The following is a 13,861-nucleotide window of genomic DNA, read 5'->3' on the forward strand; positions in this document are numbered from 1 at the left end:
TAAACAACAACAATTTTACAGCATTATTTTAATCTTGGGTAATGTTAATTTCGATGTAAATATAAAAAAAATATGTTATTAAATTAAGTTAAATTAACGTTATTAAATTTGGTAGTTAAATTAAGTTTAACATTAAAATATTATGAGAGAACATGAATTAACAATGAACAATATATATATATATATATAAATGAACATAAACTTAATAAATAATAATAAATTGTATAAAAGTATAGTTCATAATTAGTCTGTGATACCTCATGCATTAACAAATTGAACCTTAATTGTAAAGTGTTAAAATAAATCGATAACACTTTAGTTTAGGGACCAATTCTCACTATTAACTAGTTGCTTATTAGCATGCATCTTACTAGCATATTGATTGTTTATTAGTTCTTATAAAGCACATATTAATGCCTTATTCTGTATGACCTTATTTTAGATCCCTTAATCATACTCCATACATAAACTTAACGACTACCTTATTAACTATTAATAAGCAGCAAATTAGGAGTTTACTGAGGCAAAAGCAAGAGTTAATAGTTAGTTAATAGTAAGAATTGGTCCTCAAACTAAATTGTGATTTAAAAAATCAAATAATAGGCCCCATTTCTGAATTAGTAGTAAACTGATGTTAGAGTGACTGATCATAACTTTTCTTTTCTGGTTAGTCTAGGGCAACTGAATTGGCTTCTACCTCCAGCGTTACCTAGTGTCTGTGAGTCAAGGTCGTCGTCAATGAACTCCTCGCCTTGAATGATATTCTGCGTGTCCTCACTGTGATTGACAGGGCTGGTCATTTCCTGCTCCTTCTCATTGTGCATCTGGGCATAGACGTTTCGTCCTGGCAGTTTTCTGAAACGCAGCCAGGGACGCGTTAGGCTGCTCTCCTCTGGCCTCAGCAAGGAACCATGGTTTTTGTAGTTTTTCCTGTCACAGTTTTGTAGTTCATGTTCTGTTATATAATCTGGCTGTCAATTAGACATGTGGGGACTGAACATGCATTCATCGGTGATGGGGTATGGCGGGACAGTGAATATCAATAGCATTATCAAAAGATTACAGTTTTTTCTAAGAAAATCTGTGGTTCCTGCATACATGTGAATACCATGCAATTCAGACAGAATGAGTGTGCTGTGCATGTTATTCATTTGGAAATAGGTTGAGTAATTAACATTTTTTTCTAATAAGCCACCCAGGAATGACAGGGAAGCCTAAAAACATGAAATATTGCAGTATAAATAGAACAAAACCTGAGAAAAGGACAAACCTTTTAAATTTGAAGAGTATGAATGCTGCAGCAGAGATCAGACTGATGAGGAGAAAGACAGCTAGAGCCCAAACACCTGGACCTGCTGCAGCCAAACCAGAGCCTGCAGAAGAGGAGCATCTCTGATCATCACAGTTTAATACTTCCTTTATCATAATTATCAAACGGTTGGCAACCATTTGCAATTAATTTCATACAAACTTTGATTCTGCTAACCTGTATATCATTAAAGGGATAGTTTACTCATTTTTTCATTTTTGGGTGAACCCTTTAACTATCAATGATAATGATAACTATTTGTAAACTTACCAAACAATTAAAAAACCAACAAAACAAATTAAAACCAGAACCAAAATCAGAACCAATGCTCTAATGATAACTTTGTAAACTTACCAAACAATTAAAAAACCAACAAAACAAATTAAAACCAGAACCAAAATCAGAACCAATGCTCTAATGATAACTTTGTAAACTTACCAAACAATTAAAAAACCAACAAAACAAATTAAAACCAGAACCAAAATCACACACAATGATCACACACAAATGTACACACCTTGTGTGGTTGAAGGCATTTGTGTGGCTGTGACACAAACAACAGTGAAAGAAGAAACTTTCAAACAACTACAAAACAAACGAAAAATAAAAACAAAACGAATGAAGTTTAAATAAAATGTTTACAGTAAAGAAAACTCAAACACGCATGTTATTCAGACCAAAGAGCACTGTGACTGACAGCTCAAAACCCAAACAGAAATGCAAGCCAACAGAAGCATACATATGAAGAGTAAATGAAGTCAACTCTACATAACAACTAGATCAAAAACAGGACAGAAACAGAAGACAGTATTGCAGTATTATTTCTATCACTGTATGAGCAGTTCAATATACTTAAAGAACAAAGATGACACTTCTAAAAGCAAGAGGTCGAGGTGACGCACCAGTCTGTGTCGTGCTGGCAGACACGTCACTAGTTATAGGTCCTTTGAAATACATTGGTTATGTTTTAGTAATTATTGATGAAGGGCTTGCTGTAATACTATAATCATTAAGTGGCTCACTGACATACATTCTAGATGTGTGTGTCTGTCAGGTGGTGAAATCTGTTTTATTTTGCTCACCTCTATCCGAGTCTGCCAGAGTCACCAATACTCTTAACCCTCCTCTCACAATGAAGCTCACGTTGTTCTCACTCAGAACCTGCTTTATGGTGGGAACACGCTACGCACATGAAGAACACACACACAAGAACATGATAGTTAAATGCTAAACAAATATCACTTCAAAATATTCTTATGATTATATGCTAATTATTACCATTTCTTTCATTGTGCCTTAGTAATCAAGGTAAGCCATAAGCAAGAAATGAATTCCCTAACTTATCCATTTGCTGTGTATCATGTTTACTTCTGATGCAAATAGTATCTTCAGGTTCTAACAAGTTGTTTGAGGATGTCCTCATTTTAGGTCACCGTATCAACAACTCTCTTGCTAGAATAATGTTTTGTTGTCTAAGAATGTATCTCTTCTCATGCCTCAGATGGCTTCATTATCTACCTTATCCACAAACACACTCCTCTTCACTGGTGTGCTCTCTTGAGGAAGAACATACAGGTCTGCAGTGGTGGGAAGACCGGGCTTCACCATGGTAACCAAAGAGTCCTGAGGAACCCCCGTGAGCTATCAGACACAGAGTGCGCCATGATGAGTACATTTAATATGTTTTGCATAATAAAACAAACAGAGCTCTAATGTGTGTGTGTGTGTGTGTGTGTGTGTTAATGATTGAGACGAGAACCTTAGCGAGAATCTTGGTTACGACTTGTGCCACATCTTGTCTCCATTCAGGGATGTTTGGGTTAAAGCGATCTAAATTACGACTGAAACTCAATGGGATGATCTGGAATTGATCTGAAGAGAGACGCTGTATTATAAACAAGGTATTATGAACATATTAAAGTTAATATTGCAGTTGCAAAAAAACTACTGAGAGATTCACACCTCTATTGCATAATAATACAACGATAATACAAAAACAATACAATAATTAATAATCATTTAACTCGTATTAGTTAAACCAAAAGCCTCACTATTTGAGGTGATGCTATTGCCCAACAAGAGGCAAGAGGTGAGGTAGACAAAGACTTTCAATCAGTCGCACACTCACAAAACCTTGTTACTCCTTTAACTATAGCAAAGCATATGGGTTTGGAATGACATGAAGGTGATTAATTACGGTAAATAAAGAGAATTTAAATGTATAACTATATACCTTTAAAACTTTCAAATGACTTGAAAAATGTGAAGAAAAAAAAGACTCATATAACCAGTTCAAAAGATGTGATTTCTAAAAAAAAATAAAAAATGCAAATCTTCCAGGCAAGTCATTTCTCTACAGAAACTTAAGTTGGCAAGTCATCCAAAATAAATTATTAAATAGCGTAACCAAAAGGTTTACTTTTAGCTTGAGGACAAACAATATGAAATAAGTGAAGTGAGTCTATGCACAACAGTTGTTCATTTTGCATTCAAGCTGAACATTGTCTCTGAGGGAGACTGTCATTTCTACTTTCCAAGCATGACCTCATCCCTATCACACCACGCTCATAAATATTCATTCCAGCTCTGGAATCACATGAATATTTCAGTTCTATTTAACACTCTCATTACAAGAAAGAAATAGGGTTAGACCTCAGGTTTGGTTTTAAATGTAACACAGATCAAAACAAATTAACTCTATACACTGATTGTGGCATTAGTTCCCAATCAGTTTGAAACTCTTTAGTATTGACAGTGTTCCTCTGATGTTTAATTATATACAATCTGTGGTCGTCACAAGGCCCAGATTATTCATGCAGTACATGCAGGGACTAAAGCACCATAACACACTGGCTTCCTGATGTGCAGAGCAATTTAACACCACTTGCTAACATAAAAATAGAACTCAACAGAAAACGAAATACTATTTAAAAATATTTAATTGAAATAACTGGTCGTTTGTGCTTCTCATTAACATTAATGGATGACTGCTGCACTTCAAGTTATAATCTGTCTTTCCTGGTTTACATGGCAAATAGAATTTGAAAGAATTTTTACACAGCCCTTTTCCATAGAAAATCCAGAGAAGACTTTGAAAGTAGCACAGAAACCATGATGAAAAATTGGGCCATATGGCTTTGGAAAGATTTAAGGGTGAATAAATAAATGGTGACAGTTTGCATTTTAGGTGAATTTCTCCTTCCTTTTTTTAACACAGTCATGGACATAGCCAAAATAAAATGGTTGCTGTTAATGAACCTTGATATTTTCTGAAAGAAAACAGTTCTGAGGATGATAACTCTTTGACTTTGAGCTTTATGTATATTCAAATTGGTGAAATTCGCCCAAGGATATCCTAGATATTATTTTCAGTCAATTACCATTTTTATTGTAAAACAGATTATTGGATTATATTGCTGGATTAGGCCTCGTCATGTTCAGCTGCTTATATGTATTATCTCACATTCTGCAACCATTAAAAAGCATTACGCTAGAATTCTTGCTCGAAAATCTGTGAACAGTAAACTTGCCTTCTTTGATTTGATTGGCCATCTCAAACACTTTAACATTGACGATGTTGGACCAATGCACTCTGAACATGCTAAATATGCATGATTGAATTGAACAGAAGAGATTCATTACTGAAATGACAGAATTTGACTATTCGGGCCATTCGCCTCGGCTGAATATGAAGGATACGTAACTATCATTCATTCTTTATATATATATATTTCTGTAGCAGCAAGCCGGCCCACAGGGAAAACTCCTGGTGCTCAGATGGCCAGTCCGCCCCTGATGCTGTATCAAGGGGTGTTTGATATTACCATAGACAATGACAGTCTTGCTGTCCTGTACCATGGATCGACCATTAGAAGCCTGAACCGTCACAGGAACTTCCCCCTCCTCAGAGAACCTTGCAATCAGACTGTTCTCCAGGGTCAGCTTTGGCTGTCGAGGGGAAAGACACATCATACATGTCTATGTAAGTGTAAAGGTATCACTTTAACGGCTACACCTGAACCTTTAAGCATAAGCATCTCGAATTAATTCCAGGTCAATTTCTTCAATTTTTTTTACATGGATGAGACTACACATGCTGTATATGGACTATATGGACCATTAATCTTAAAACTTCTCATTACAATCACACGTAAGTATGCATATAATCTTTCAATGCCAATGAATTTATTACATACCCTCATTACTATTTTGTTTTAAAGTCAGCACAATCATTTTAATACTGCACACAAACACCTAATATAAAACAGAAAACATGAGCTTCTGCAATAGTATTTATGGCAGTACCTAAAACCCATGTATTATGAGTATATTGTTTATAGAATATTATTAATTACCACAGAGTACCTGAAGGTTATCTCCAATCCACCAGTAAAACACTGTAAGGTTTGCCTCAGTGGGCAGCACTATAGCTGTGAGATTTACTTCTTGATTTCTGCCAGCGATTGGGACCACCTCCAGATGAACATCTTGAAGAGGAGCTGGAGAGAAAGTGGGATCAAAACAGAAAAATAGACAAATTGAGAGTTCCAGGGAAAAAATATGTTAAGTCTATCTTGAGATAAAATAGCATATATAGTGTGAGGAATGTGTACAACTTCCATAATTATTCGGTAAAATCTGAGCTTTCTTTGTGCAGATTACACATGGGCCTGATTCTGAGTTATGATTCAGTAAAAACCTTTCAACCTCACAGTATTATAGATCATACTAATCATTATGTTCCAAAATTTTATGCAGCGGCCTTTGAACTCACTTGACTCTGATTCATTTCTGAAGATTTTACTGACCTGTGACCTGGATGTAAAGTGTGGCTTGGTCATGTCCAGCAGAGTTTTCAGCCTTCACATTGACACGGTAAACACCTGGCTTCTCGTAACGGTGCTGAATGGGTTCATCTGTGACAGTCAGGTTTTCATATATAGCCCTGACGCCGTCCATTAAATCCACCTGATATCTGGTTCTGGTGGTGTCACCCTGAGGAGGGATGTACAATGAAACAAATAAAAGTTAAAGATGTCTACAAATTAGTGAAACATTTGTCTTTGCCTATATATCTTTACATTTTCTATTTAGAATTTTCTTACATTTTAATATTCAAATTATGAAACTGCAAGTTGTATAAATTATCCATGCATTTCACCTGTTCCTGATGGACTACAAAGGTGATGTCATCACCAGGTGCCACGGCCAGCATCTGTCCTTTGATGCCCAGCTGAAGGCCTTTAGGGGCCAGCAAAGGGCAAGAATGCTGCTTTGCGCTCTGTTCTTTATTCAAGCCACCCTCACAAACATTAGCGATGACCTTCCGGTAACTACAACAGACAACACAAGACATGTTAGCCTTGACTTGTTTTAATTTGCCTTAAACTGGAAAATCCATGTCATGTTGTGGCCTGGAGTCATGGAAAAATTAAATACCTATAATAATTTGAAGAGTTCCAATGCAAAAGCCTCTAAAAGCCATCTTGGTCAAAAATTAGATAACGATACTGAGTGAATGCTCTCCACACATAGTATATGTTCATCAAGTATTTCACTTCAAATGCGCTAAATCCCAGCCTCAACCCATTCAGAAGTACCAGTACTTACATAGAAACCTATGCATAGTAGCCAGAAAGAAATGCTAATTTTAAAGAAAAACGTCAGACGTACTTAGAGGCTTTTGCATCTGAACTCTTCATTTGCTTTAAGAGGTGCATAAAACATGTATATAATGTGTCCAGAAAGGTATTGTCTCAAAAAAACTGATAAACAAACAACTTTTTTTGTCAGCTGAGGTTTTTCTGAATGAGGGTCTGCTGCTCTCCTTAACACAGCTCAGTATGGCCTTTTTTTATTTTAAAAATCTTTTTGATTAATATTTTGGAAGCAATGAAATCTGATCTGTTCCTGTATACAGTCTATCTGCTTTGGTTTCTATAGTAATAATGTCAGTGAGAACTGAAAACTGCTCAAGCTCAAGTTCATCACAGTGTTCATGAAGCATGAGACAACATAAGTAACACAATTGTGCAAACTGTTGACTTGTTCACTCATTCACTATGCACTGCATAGTGATCATCACATAGTTTGCTATCCAGTTGTTGACATGGTGTGTCACTATTTTCTGGGTCCGATCGCTCTATCAGAAACCAAAAGAAAATGACGAATGGTGGTAATATACAGTAGTACTACCGAAAAATCACGAGCCTAACTTTTATCTCCATAGCGGAACCTCAGTTGGCCTGACAGTGATTCATCTTCCCATGCAGAATCGTTAAAATACTGGTGTCTGAGTCACAGAGAGCCTGAAGACTATAGCCTGTATACAGTCTATCTGCTTTGGTTGCTATAGTAATAATGTCAGTGAGAACTGAAAACTGAAAATTTTGCCTCTGCTCAAGTTCATCACAGTGTTCATGAAGCATGAGACAAAATAAGTAACACAATCGTGCAAACTGTTGACTTGTTCACTCATTCACTATGCACTGCATAGTGATCATCATGGTGTGTCACTATTTTCTGGGTCCGATCGCTCTATCAGAAACCAAAAGAAAATGACGAATGGTGGTAATATACATTAGTACTACCGAAAAATCATGATCCTAACTTTTATCTCCATAGCGGAACCTCAGTTGGCCTGACAGTGCTTCATCTTCCCATGCAGAATCGTTAAAATACTGGTGTCTGAGTCACAGAGAGCCTGAAGACTATAGCGTACACCATGAAAAACTTAGCTATATATGTGCTATAAATGAATAGTGCTTATAAACGGATGTTGAGATATTATTCTCACTTGGAAAGGAGTGGAGGTTTGTATCCAGCAACAGTACTCGATACCTCACAACTTAACAAGTGAATATGGGACAAAATGAGTGTATCTGGACACAGCTACAGGTATTATTGTGTACTGACATTACATGTGTGATGTGACCAGAACAGTGAAACTAGTACTTGAAATATGATCTGACCATTTAGACTAAGACGCATTCCAAAAAAGATCTGATTTCAAAAGACACGTGGACATGGTACTGATTTGATCTGCCTTTCAAAAGCTTTGCATTTTAATCTAAAGTGTCTATTACTGTATATGCATGAGTGGGTGTTTTCTGTAGTGTCATTTACTGTGCTTGATCGGTATAAAAACTGACACATTCAGTAAGTGTGGTGATTATTCCCTGCATTTCCTAATGTTCAGCAGTGTGTGTGAGTGTATTACCCTGTGCTGGACTTGTAGCTGTGTCCTAAATGGCAGTTTTCAGGTGGAGCGTATCTTCATCGAGATCTTCATCGTCCTCAAGAGCCTGAAGACTATAGCGTACACCATGAAAAACTTAGCTATATATGTGTTATAAATGAATAGTGCTTATAAACGGATGTTGAGATATTATTCTCACTTGGAAAGGAGTGGAAGTTTGTATCCAGCAACAGTACTCGATACCTCACAACTTAACAAGTGAATATGGGACAAAATGAGTGTATCTGGACACAGCTACAGGTATTATTGTGTACTGACATTACATGTGTGATGTGACCAGAACAGTGAAACTAGTACTTGAAATATGATCTGACCATTTAGACTAAGACGCATTGCAAAAAAGATCTGATTTCAAAAGACACGTGGACATGGTACTGATTTGATCTGCCTTTCAAAAGCTTTGCATTTTAATCTAAAGTGTCTATTACTGTATATGCATGAGTGGGTGTTTTCTGTAGTGTCATTTACTGTGCTTGATCAGTGTAAAAACTGACACATTCAGTAAGTGTGGTGATTATGCCCTGCATTTCCTAATGTTCAGCAGTGTGTGTGAGTGTATTACCCTGTGCTGGACTTGTAGCTGTGTCCTAAATGGCAGTTTTCAGGTGGAGCGTCAGGATCATGCCAGAAATCAGGATAACAGCGATCCCCCTCTAACCTGAGGCTGGGAGCACGCTCAAAGCCGTAGTCACTGAGAACACACAGAGAGACGTAAAGCTCTATTTTTAGCCCCTGATCTAATTCACAGTGCACTGCACTGGGGTGTGAAAGTGAAGTAAAGAGTGTCTGTTACAGCAAAGACATCTGTGTATAATTGCAAATGGCCTGAAATGTGCAAAGGTTATCTCTCTGTTTCATACCAGGCAAAGTCTTTCTCTGTGCACTGGCAAGGTTTAGCTGTTAAAGCTGATGTATAGCTCTTCCCTTTAATGCAAAACGATGACTCTTTCCTCCTCCTGTACATTCGTTCCTGGCCCATGATGCATTTCTCTCCCTGTGGGAGAAAACTTGTTTCCATTTGAATAGTAAATTGATTCACAACATAAATGAAAATGTATTTCCATAAGAGTATTAGTGGTATTAGTAGTAGTATTTAGTTTTGTTTAAATAATCTTTATATCTTCTTTCTTATTGTTTTTTTTAACATGCTGTAACTCTACTGCTGAGTAGGAGGTCAGAAAAACAGCCTGATGTTACCTGTAGGTCAGTGAGTTTCCAGGAGTCATAATCAGCTTCTGTGCACTGTCTGGGAAATGACTGTCGGAAATCCACCTTCACCAGCTCCCAATCCGAACGGTAACTTATGTGGCCAAATACCCTGTCCACAACAGTAAACATCCATAAACATAAGCCTTCGTCTGTCCATTAATGCATCCCTCCATCCATAAACATCCCATTTTCCCTCAATCCGTAAATGTTGAGACAAAAGCCATTCATTCCTTTCACTGAAAAGCGAGACTATCAGAGTGTAACTTTGATTTCAAGTCACAACACATTGTCTATCCAATTATGCATCTTGGGAACGGAACAAGCGAGTGGACAGACACATGAACGTGCTTTACTAATGAGCGGGGGCCTCTTTAATTGAGGCCTTTGAATTTCACATTGCCTTTATCAAAAGGGCAGCCTCTTTATAATACAGAGACCACCTGCTGTTTGGGGTCTATGGGAAGATGCTCTCTACTTCATCTCAAATAAAGCACTGTTCACCGCCACAAGGTGGAACCCTGTATCTGTATTTTGTAGAATTCAGTGCACGAGTGTCACGAACAATTAAAAATGCTTTGATCATCCGGCATTGCACTCATAGTTGAGATAAGAAAAATTTGACATTTTGTTTTACCATAAGTATGGTCTGTGTCCAATTTTATAAATGCACTTCTACAATGAATATTCAATGATACAATGATGGACTAAAGGCCTGATAGCAAAATGCAATTGGAAGAAAAAAATATTTTTCATAACCATTTCAGGTCGGGATTATGTTCAAACAGCACAAACAAAATAAGTGAAAGAAAGGAAAAGCAAGTTTATATTACTGTATGTACTAAGGGTCATAAAACCAACACAGGAAGCACAGAATAAAATATACTTTGCCTTAATCTTTCAGAAAATGTGATTTTCTATTACTCCAAAATAATAAAATTGCCCTACAATTGTCTTAAATGGATAGTTCTTCTGTACAACTTTTTCTCTGTCGTACAGAAGAAAGTAAGTCATAAAAGTTTTGAAACAACATAAGGGTGAGTAAATGGTGACAAAATTTTCATGTTTTCATTTGTAGACTAGTAACTCCTGTTCAATTTTCAAAGGGCTCATACTCACGTCATAACCAGTGTCTCATCTCCAGGTTCGCTCAGAAGTCCATCCACAAACACAGAAGTGCTGGTGAAGTTGTGGATGCTCCACGATTGTCCTTCATTTATGCTGAATCTAAGCCAAAACATGTGTTGTTATTAGCAGTACACATAAGGAAAACAAAGTTGTATATAATATCATATGACCTATTATAAGTCTCTGCTTTGAGTGAAGACATTTGTATCTTAGTTAACCGAACGTGAAACCCAGTTTACACATTTCAAAAAATATTCTAAAGTTAATTATATATGTGATACATCATTAATTTCTCTCTTTATAAAAATTCTGAACATACTGTTAGCTGAAAAATCACCGATTGTCCTTCATCTATGCTGAATCTAAGCCAAAACATGTGTTGTTATTAGCAGTACACATAAGGAAAACAAAGTTGTATATAATATTATATGACCTATTATAAGTCTCTGCTTTGAGTGAAGACATTTGTATCTTAGTTAACCGAACGTGAAACCCAGTTTACACCTTTCAAAAAATCTTCTAAAGTTAATTATATATGTGATACATCATTCATTTCTCTCTTTATAAAAATTCTGAACATACTGTTAGCTGAAAAATCACTCCATTGGCGTTGAATCTCACAGTGTGAACATGAGAGTTTGTAGGCTACAAGCCAGCATAAGCACTACAAGTTCTTAGTTTTACCCTGACAGAAGCAGTGTTTGTACTGACAAGACTCAATGCCCGATGAAAGGCTTCAAGGCTTATGTGTGAGATAGTAATGATTTTCTCTTTGATCTTCATAGGTCTCCTCTTTACGCACATTTGTGAAGCAAGGTGAACTTGATATCTAGTATGTGAATCACTTCATATTACAAGGGTAAAGAGTTGTCTGAGTGCGAAGGAAGAGATTTAGGCTGCTCGGGAACTCAGGGTGGTCTGAAGAGCTAAATGAGCTTCTTAAAGCTCTCACTCAAAGGATTATCAGCACAACTAGGTCAGCAAAAAGCCAGGGAGGGAAAGTCTTGAATTCCTGTTTTTCATACTAGCCTGACCCTGTTTACAGTGTTTACTAATCAGTTTCTCCTTTTTATAAGTTCTTCTGTCAGTCTGTGTCATGTCAGCCACTGGGTACATTTGTGTTTATTTGAGCTTTTGAGTTTAAATGCTTAGAAATTATGTCCAGACATTACATTACAGAAGAAAAAAAATTGATCTTACTTGAGTATTTTTAAAGGGATTGAGGTGTCCTTAATGGCCACAATGACACCGCCATGATCCAGATAAAGAATGTGATGCTCTTCTTCAAAAACCTACAGTGGGCAAATGAAATAAGTTCTTGAAGGCATTTTAAGTTCATCTTCATAATTGTCAATCAAAATGTAATGTCATTTGAGAAAAATAGAGCTGAGCAAATGAGAGGCAGCTCACTATGTGGCAGAGAAATAAGTCTGCCACATAGTGAGTTCTGAAACGGCAGCAAAAGAGAGGGTGTCAAATGAAATTGGGCAGAATGGGAACAAGAGGAACAGAGATCTGAATTCAATGAGCAAACCGAAACCAAGTCTGTTTGGAAAGGTGGGTGTTAAATACAAAGCGCAAACCGAGGGTTACCATACGTAACCGAGACGTTTCTCCTTTTTATAAGTTCTTCTGTCAGTCTGGGTCATGTCAGCCACTGGGTACATTTGTGTTTATTTGAGCTTTTGAGTTTAAATGCTTAGAAATGATGTCCAGACATTACATTACAGAAGAAAAAAAATGTATCTTACTTGAGTATTTTTAAAGGGATTGAGGTGTCCTTAATGGCCACAATGACACCGCCATGATCCAGATAAAGAATGTGATGCTCTTCTTCAAAAACCTACAGTAAGCAAATGAAATAAGTTCTTGAAGGCATTTTAAGTTCATCTTCATAATTGTCAATCAAAATGTAATGTCATTTGAGAAAAATAGAGCTGAGCAAATGAGAGGCAGCTCACTATGTGGCAGAGAAATAAGTCTGCCACATAGTGAGTTCTGAAACGGCAGCAAAAGAGAGGGTGTCAAATGAAATTGGGCAGAATGGGAACAAGAGGAACAGAGATCTGAATTCAATGAGCAAACCGAAACCAAGTCTGTTTGGAAAGGTGGGTGTTAAATACAAAGCGCAAACCGAAAGAGTTGTGACAAGCCACAGAAGAAGCTATAATGAAGCATTTTTCTGACACCAAAAAGTCATTGTAAAACAAGTCTGCAGATCATTAGTGTCTTTTCTGTGTTCATTCTCACCTGTCTCCAGGTCTTGCCACAGTCTGAGGTGATGTACATCTCCTCTTTATATTCAACCAGCTGAGAGCCAAGGTTACCTGAAGAGAAGATACACACAGAATATCTTCACATAAATACAAAGAGGGAGAGAGTGTCTTTCATTTTCTTTTTAACTTGAGGCAAAGCAGCAATTTTCTCACTTTGTTTAATTTTAGGAGAGGAGGAGGAGTAGACGTGAGCGAGTTACATATAAAAAGACTGAAACTGTAAGAAAACAGGAGGCTATTGTGGATCAAAGGCTGAGAACTAGTCAGAGCTGAACATTTTACTGAGGAAGTGCACAATAATAGCAAGAGAAAGCAGGATTTTGGAGACTCTGTGCTTACGGTCTGCGGTGTATGTACATATACATTTATATGGTGAGAACAAGCTGCAACGTGTTTAAAACCAGAGACCACTCAGGTGTTTGTTAGTAAGTGAAATAAGTCAAGAGTGAACAAGTCACTGTGACACTGTCTGTGTCTTTGTGTGTGTGTGTGTGTGTGTGTGTGTGTGTGTGTGTATGTGGTTGTGCTCATATCTGATATATCTGATTTTGTCATTCTCTTACTCTCTCCAGGATTCCTGGTGCGTCAGACTGTAATAAACACATGTCGGAGGAAGCGTCTCGAGAGCGACTCTTACAGCCCGCCTCATGTGCGGCGGAAACAGAAAATCGCAGAAATCGTGAA

The 13,861-nt window shown here is 37.1% G+C and overlaps 1 protein-coding gene across 1 annotated transcript in view; it reads right to left on the reverse strand.

Moving 5' to 3' along the window:
* LOC107653297 (VPS10 domain-containing receptor SorCS2-like) overlaps nt 1-13,861 on the reverse strand; it is a 164,386-nt gene that overhangs the window by 3,324 nt on the left and 147,201 nt on the right. Inside the window, exons 12-26 of the mRNA XM_016439971.1 lie at nt 13,152-13,228; nt 12,653-12,744; nt 10,893-11,000; nt 9,765-9,885; nt 9,428-9,561; nt 9,130-9,258; nt 6,471-6,642; nt 6,118-6,304; nt 5,675-5,808; nt 5,134-5,257; nt 3,069-3,181; nt 2,828-2,950; nt 2,392-2,491; nt 1,271-1,373; nt 710-930 (exon numbers count right to left, since the gene is read on the reverse strand). Coding sequence (XP_016295457.1) covers nt 710-930; nt 1,271-1,373; nt 2,392-2,491; nt 2,828-2,950; nt 3,069-3,181; nt 5,134-5,257; nt 5,675-5,808; nt 6,118-6,304; nt 6,471-6,642; nt 9,130-9,258; nt 9,428-9,561; nt 9,765-9,885; nt 10,893-11,000; nt 12,653-12,744; nt 13,152-13,228 — 1,938 coding nt within the window. The remainder of the gene's footprint in view (nt 1-709; nt 931-1,270; nt 1,374-2,391; nt 2,492-2,827; nt 2,951-3,068; nt 3,182-5,133; nt 5,258-5,674; nt 5,809-6,117; nt 6,305-6,470; nt 6,643-9,129; nt 9,259-9,427; nt 9,562-9,764; nt 9,886-10,892; nt 11,001-12,652; nt 12,745-13,151; nt 13,229-13,861) is intronic.

This window comes from Sinocyclocheilus anshuiensis, unplaced genomic scaffold, assembly GCF_001515605.1.
Source record: "Sinocyclocheilus anshuiensis isolate Anshui unplaced genomic scaffold, SAMN03320099.WGS_v1.1 scaffold219, whole genome shotgun sequence".
In the NCBI taxonomy this organism is placed as follows: Eukaryota; Metazoa; Chordata; class Actinopteri; order Cypriniformes; family Cyprinidae; genus Sinocyclocheilus; species Sinocyclocheilus anshuiensis.